General features: G+C 36.5%; 1 protein-coding gene across 1 annotated transcript in view; it reads right to left on the bottom strand.

Annotated features, from left to right (window-relative positions):
* The window catches only part of LOC107670801 (serine/threonine-protein kinase 32C-like), a 99353-nt gene extending 93274 nt beyond the window's left edge, over positions 1–6079 (bottom strand). Inside the window, exon 1 of the mRNA XM_016463567.1 lies at positions 5814–6079. Within this exon, the coding sequence (XP_016319053.1) occupies positions 5814–5895 (82 nt within the window). The 5' untranslated portion in view covers positions 5896–6079. The remainder of the gene's footprint in view (positions 1–5813) is intronic.
* Between the last annotated feature and the right edge of the window lie 1926 nt (positions 6080–8005).

The raw sequence follows: 8005 nt of genomic DNA, 5'->3' as shown, positions 1-8005 counted from the left end.
GTTGAGTTGAGTTGAGTTGAGTTGAGTTGAGTTGAGTTGAGTGAGTGAGTGAGTGAGTGGAGTAGGTGAGTGAGTGAGTGAGTGAGTGAGTGAGTGATGAGTTGAGTTGAGTTGAGTTGAGTTGAGTTGAGTTGAGTTGAGTTGAGTTGAGTTGAGTTGAGTTGAGTTGAGTTGAGTTGAGTTGAGTTGAGTTGAGTTGAGTTGAGTTGAGTTGAGTTGAGTTGAGTTGAGTTGAGTTGAGTTGAGTTGAGTTAGTGAGTGGAGTGAGTGGTTGAGTTGAGTTGAGTTGAGTTGAGTTGAGTTGAGTTGAGGTGAGGTGAGGTGAGTGAGTGAGTGAGTGAGTGAGTGGAGTGAGTGTGTGTGTGTGGCCTAATGATGGAATTACAAGACAAAGGAAAACTACACAGAGAATGAATGAAGAGAGACAGAGAATCTGATGGAACAAACACACCAGAACCAACAAAACCACAGCAGACACACATTCATAGCATCATTAAGATACTATTAAAGTTTTAGAAATGCTTTACAATTACTTTTTAATTTACATTTGTTCAGTTTTAATTTGTTTTAGCAATTTTGTTGTGTGCCTTTGTCATTTTTAGTAGTTTTTTAATATGTCAACATAGTTTTTACTAATTTTTATTTCAGTTTTAGTTCTTTTAGAACATCAAGTTAAATTAAATTAAATAAAAACGTGAAATGTTGCCTTGGAAAGTAGCTTAAATAATAATAATAACAACAACAACAACAACAACAACAACAAAAACAATAATAATAATAACAATAATAATATAAAGAATGATTTTAGATGATATATAGCAACCATTTATGTCAACAATATATATTTCATTTCTATATGCAACTTTATTAAACAACATATAAACAAATACAATTTTGCTAAATGCATGTCAATGTTTTATATTTACTTTACTGCATTTACTTTCTATAATATCAACATGTATTGACAGGTTTTAGGATGGATATATTGCATCATATATATATATATATATATATATATATATATATGTATGAAATGTATGAATGTAATTTGAATATGTTTTTACATTATTTAACAATATATTTCATATATTTAAATTTAACATATGTACAGTTTATTACATTTGCATATAGGTAGTTAATTATAATAACCCTAAATTGGCTGCTGCAACAAATCTCAGAATGCTCTCTCTCTCACACACACACATAAACAACATCTATAAAGAAGAAAAAAAAGCTCAAAATGAATAATCTCAACCTGCAAATAAGATATAACACTGACGTTAACAACTCCAGCACAGATCCTGACGATCAGAGTCAACATGATCATCACACTCGCCTCAAAACATCATGAACTCATCAACCGTAAGTCAACATGAAATCAAACAGACGTAGTGTGATCGTTTCATCAAAGTCTAATGGTCATCTGGTGCTTTAGTCTTCACCTTCATGACTACAGGCTCCACACTGCATCTCCAGTGCGGAACACATTCTGAATCACACTGAATTATTGATGCCAGCCAAGAGAGCAACTCAGAATTAGTGGTAAAGCAGTCAGACTGAAGAAGCTGAAAGAAGATCTGGGATGCTGTGTGCTTGATAAGTGTTTCTCACAGCTCAGTCTTTACCTACTTCATTAAAGCGACGCATATGCAGATATATGCACACATGCACATTGTTATCAAATACAAATGACTGTCTCAGGAAGCACATGTGAAATGTTTATTCTCAGCTCATGCACATTTGATTTCAATAACGTGTGACGCGTTTCACCCTGCGGCGCATCGGTCTACGGCTCCTCATCGAGGTCAGCGTCAGGCTGTGATACGTCATCCATAATTGTTTTACATGCATGCACAAATACCATATCTATCTCAATTTTGTCCATTTACAATTTAATTAATGGAACAATTCAGCTAAGAATGTAAATTCTGTCATCATTCTAATGTCGCTCCAAACCCGAGTGAGTCTCTTTCTTCCGTGCAACACAAACAGAGAAAAACCTTTAATTGTTAATTTAATAGATAATGGTCATATGCAAAAGACTTGCATGAGTATTTCAACAAATTAGCATTTGAAAAATCTAAAATACCAGCATATAGAAGAACATTAGATAGTTAAAGAACCATTCACACAAAGGACAATACTTAACATTGTTTTCAAAATCTCTTTTTGAACAAATCATTTGAGTCAGTGAGTCACTTGCTTCATTTGTAAATGAATCAGCTGTTTTGAATGAATCATTTGAGTGAATGGTTTAATGAATTGCTAATTGAGACAGGGACTTGCTGCCACCTACTGGCAGTTTTAGTCTCTTATTTATTTATTTATTTATCCATGACAGACTTAAACCAACCAAGGTACAGCACAAAACCACACTCATCTAAATACTGTTTAATTATCATTATTGAAAAAATATCGAAATATAATTTTTGTCAATATCGCACGCCCATGTGCGTCATAACAATATAGCAAAGGTAACTTCTTTTTACTTCTAAGCAAAAAATTAAAAATAACTTTGCTGTGAGTATATCGGAGCCTTGAATCACATTCAGTATGATATGAGCATGAGTGCGAGCGAGAACAAATAAGTTGCTTGTTGCAGTTCACATAATGACCACTGGTGTCGCTAATAAGAGTTTCTGAATTCTACATATAGAGCCTTTAAAGCAGCAGATGACAAAACTGCAGCACTTATAATAAACAGAACATATGATATGTTGGTGTGGATGCTAATATACTTATCATTAGTTATCGTTTTTGGTGTGAACAGGTCTTAAATGATGCATTCTCAAACTTTTTTCTGCAGCTGTTTTTGGACATTACGTATAAAAACAGGCCTGAGTCTACAGCTCAATGTGGGTCACATATTTCCTTCAGACGCTCATGAGAAACTGACAAAACACTAATCTCAAGCTGGATCAAACCTTATGAGCTTCTCTCGCTCCCTGGTGTGCTCTTTCATGTAAGCATCATGAGGAATAACCCTTTTTCTCGTCTAGCAGCATCAAAGCGGCCGTATGCGTGATGTAACACAAAGCATTCTCCAGCATTAACGCCGCACACTGATTATGAATGTGAGAATCTCGTGGAAGGGTGAAAGAATCAAACCAGCAGACAGACCAGATCTCGCGTCTATCCCAGAGAACCGCTGCGGATTCTGATAATGATGTGGATATTATTATCACTGTGTGATTAAACTGGCTTTATTTCAGTTAAATGACAAATCCAACATACTGTCAAAATCTACATCCGCCAAGCCTTCAGTCTGTTCAGACTCAGACTTTCTGTAATGGATGATCAGATATCTCTAGTCTTATCCTAAACATCTCTGACAGTAATTCCTGCTGGAGATTTCAAGAAACATCCATCAAACTCAGCAGAGACCTTCAGTCTGGTCTGACTACAGTTACTCATGTATTGGACTTTTCATGTCGATCAAAACACCACAAAACTCTACAGACGTATATGAAAGGAATAGTTCAGCCAAAAATGAAAATGTGCTGAAAATGTGTTCACCCTCAGGTCATCCGAGATTAGGATGAGTTTGTTTCTTCATCAGGTTTGGAGAAATGTAGCATTGCATCAGTGTCTCAGCAATGGATGCTCTGCAGTGAATGGGTGCCGTCAGAATGAGAGTCCAAACAGCTGATAAAAACATCACAATAATCCACAATAATCCACAGCACTCCAGTCCACCAGTTAACATCTGGAGAAGACAAAAGACTTAAAGTCTTAGACTGTTTAGAGCTGTTTAAACGGTGTTTGATCTGTGCAGATTTCTCTCCTGATTCAGACCAGAACACTTTTTCACTGGAGGAAGAGTTATTATGGATTATAGACTCAATGTATTTTAGTTAAAAGCGTCTTAATGCTGGATTTGTTTCAGCTTTTGTCTTCTCCAGATGTTAACTGATGGACTGGAGTGCTGTGGATTATTGTGGATTATTGTGATGTTTTTATCAGCTGTTTGGACTCTCATTCTGACGGCACCCATTCACTGCAGAGCATCCATTGCTGAGACACTGATGCAGCGCTACATTTCTCCAAATCTGATGAAGAAACAAACTCATCCTAATCTCGGATGAGCACATTTTCATTGTGTGAACTATTCCTTTAACAGAATGTTCTTCCATCACTTCTTTCTTTCATGTCTGAATGCACAGCCAACAATACCTTCAAATGTCAAGGATGTCAAGCAAAAGGATTTGTGAATCCAACATTTTTAACGTGTATTCTAGCTATACTTCTCTCCTTTGTACTTGCAACCTAAGTAATGTTCATCATCAATAAAACCCATGAAAGCAAATACAGAACAAACCATGCAGCGCTCGCTCGTGTCCTGAACTCAACTCATTATCCCGCACATAATTGTAATTACTTTCACATTCATTAGTGCAGTGATTTTCATGTAACAGAAGTAAGCAGCATCGAGTCCATGCTGTATCTAAATGGGTCATTATGCGTCCTCCTCCAGTCACATGATATGATTACAGATCCACAGTGAACTGACCTCATTTCTGGCTTTTCTGACACGTTCTGACCTGCAGTCTACAGGTTTCATCTTGAAATGTGACATAACTCACTCAACAAACGCATGTTCAGTCACCATTCAACTGCCTGTTCTGATAAAGCATGTGTCATTTCCCTGGATTTCTGTAATCCTCACTAATTAACCAATTAAACAGCAAATGATTTAATTGGCAGGTTTTGCTCCGCTCAGTCTCTACAGGCACATTGTCGCAGGAATTGGATTTGAAATGTAATACGCCTTAAAGAGACAGAAAACAAAAAGTGGAACATTTGCATTGTGAACCCATTTGACATTTTTTTTTTCTTGTCAAAATATGTACAGTGAAGCTCAGTTAAACATATTTTGAAACAGAAAAAATATTTAGTTTCAACCCTCACATACCAAAATAAATGTATTTCTGAGGCAAGAAAATACATTTACATTTAATCATTTAGCAGACGCTTACAAATGAGGAGAACAATAGAAGCATTTCCAATCTTACAGCAGCATACATTTAGGATGAATGCAAATATGGATAGAATAGCCTACTAGATCAAAAATAGATTTATAATGATTTAATAATGTTTATTGTTTATGGAACATTGTATTTTCTTGCTGATTTGTATTCATGTTGACATGTTATAGACTACAAAAAAGTTTTTCTTCAAATGTGACATGCTTTTAAAAAGATATATTTATATTTTTTAAATATATTTTCAAAAAATACAAAAAACATTTTGGTGGAAAATATATTTACATAAATATATGATCATATTTTAGCAATGTTTTTGGCCATTATTTTGAAATGCATTCAAAAATATATTTGAAAATATGTTTTTGCTGTATATGGGGGGAAACTGGTTGTTAATAACGGAGTCATCTGCTGTATTCAGAATCACGGTCTTAGTTTCTTCTGTATTTATAGCATAAGCTAGCATACTGCCTTTTGAAACATACAATACTCGGATGTTACGAGTAAAGGTGAACTAAAATGAATAATGCATGTTTTACTGTCCAAGACCATTAATAAAACGACCTAGAAACATAATTTGCACTTAAATGAGGAGGAAAACAGAAAATAAATATATACACTTGCACTTGAATTCTGAACTCTGTATAAATCTGCCTTTAATTGTCATTAACCCAAGCATGCAGCAAAAGCTCATGTGTTTCATGTGATACATTAGATCAGATTCACTGTTCAAACATCATGTGGTAAATGCACAGTCAGAAATACAGTGAGTCAGATGCACTGCACATGCTGTCTGTGTGATGTTGTGTTGTGATGCAGTGTGATCCTCACCATCCTCTTTGTCGTCGAACACTGGTCTCTTGGATGAACTGTTCGCTCCCATCCTCTTCTTCCACTTGCCCCAGTGAAACATTGATGCTCTGCTCTCATTCCTTTCAGCGCGACGCAAACTGATGCTGGATGCCTCTAAAACACGAGCATCTCTGACAAACGCCGGCGATCCGCTGCGATGATCTACAACAGGTCTAGAGACTCACACGCGGAATCTCCGAGCTCGAAACGTGTCTGGTTCCGCTCAAACCGACTGCGAACTCCAGCAGCAGCCACTATACCAACCTCCCCTGCCTCACGCGCACGCGCGACTGTCGGCTTACTCACCAGTCAACTCAATATTTCATATTAGTCTACCTTGGTGTCTTATGCGACACCTAAGTCACTAAAAGAAAGAAAACATATAGGCTATGTGACCCTGCTGCACAAAACCAGTCATAAGTGTCAATTTTTTTGAAATTGAGATTTATGCATCAAAGCTGAATAAATAATCTTTCAATTGATGTATGGTTTGTTAGGATAGGACAATATTTGGCTGAGATACAACTATTTGAAAATCTGGAATCTGAGGGTGCAAAAAAATCTAAATATTGAGAAAATAATCTTTAAAGATGTCCAAATGAAGTTCTTAGCAATGCATATTACTAATCAAAAATTAAGTTTTGCGGTAGGAAATTTACAAAATATCTTCAAGGAACATAATATCCTTATGATTTTTGGCATAAAAGAAAAATCGATAATTTTGACACAACTGTTATTGCTACCATGCTACTTATGACTGCTTGTATGCTCCAGGGTCACATATTTGTAGCGCAAATAGTTTTACCGTTTACTTTATTTTGACAATCTTAGGTATCATATAGTGACTATATATTATTATTATTATCCCAACTAGTTACCTCAAGCTATTTTGTGAATTTGCTATAGGTAAATAACTAAGAATGACAAGCTTGCTGTAGAACTGCTTGCGCTACAGACCATTTGTGTTTATAATTATAATAAATTAAACAAAATCATAACAAATACCAGTTTGCAATATCAAGCAGGCAGCATATGACGGACTATTTTTGTACGGCTAAAATAACTGGAAGCTAATGAAACCGGAAGTCTCGCACATTCAAGTTACAAACGCGGATTATTGAGGTGGATGTTGAATATAATATGGAGCCTAGTCTATTATATAAGCAACATTAGCCTATATACAATTGACGGTTGAGGTGTGTTCTTCAAATAAATACGAAGCCATTGTAAATCTTACAGCAAAAGGGATCAAAATAGTAAAACACCACAAACTAAAAAGTGTTATTAGGTTCTTAAATGTGTGTTGTTTTGTTTTGGTGGCATACATAACAACATTAGACTGAAAGTGTATTAAAAGTCCTGATCAGGTAGAAATAATTCTGTTTTCGTCCTTTGTAATATAGCCTAATATTTTTGACGCGAATAAAATAATTTATATTTTGCACATTGTTACCTGAGCAAACTTTTTTATAGTGTTGAACGATCGTTTCACGTAAAGGCACACTATGTAATTTTCGCCGCTAGAGGGCGCATATTCAAAGTAAACAAAGAGACACAGCCGTAGTTTGATGACGCTGTGACTGAGTGTGGAATCATGTGAGTTGTGGTCTTCATCCGCACAGCCGATGCAATCCAACGGGACTCGGGCAGAAGTCATGTTCATGGATGAGCTAATGATTTATTAACGTAGTAGAATGAAGCAGGGTGAGGCTGAAAGCCGTCGAAGCGAAAAGAGGCGCTGAACGAGCGCGACACACGGCTGGAAAGCAGCGGAGCTTTTATTATGCCACAGTCGAGCGCTTCCGCTGCTTCCGGTCGTGCGTATGCGGGGTAAGAAGTAAGCAGCGCTGTTTTATCATACTAGATACATTTGAACGTTCTGTTATAATGCTACTCTGTGCGGTCCTCACCGGTCTATTAAAACACACAACATATTAAAGCATCTTTGGTGTTTCTATGTTTTCTACAAAACAAAACCGGAAATCGAGGGGTTATGACGTCATCGGCAGGCGACACAATGACACTATAGACACGCTCCGTGTCACTAGTTAAAATTGCTTGTTGCAGCATCTGTGTTAAACATGACACATCTAAAGGTGACATGACGTGACATGTGGCCAAGTATGGTGACCCATACTTGGAATTAGTGCTCTGCATTTAACCCATCCAAA

This window comes from Sinocyclocheilus anshuiensis, unplaced genomic scaffold (assembly GCF_001515605.1).
Source record: "Sinocyclocheilus anshuiensis isolate Anshui unplaced genomic scaffold, SAMN03320099.WGS_v1.1 scaffold1326, whole genome shotgun sequence".
NCBI classification, from domain to species: Eukaryota; Metazoa; Chordata; class Actinopteri; order Cypriniformes; family Cyprinidae; genus Sinocyclocheilus; species Sinocyclocheilus anshuiensis.
This window is presented reverse-complemented; position numbering and strand designations above follow the sequence as displayed.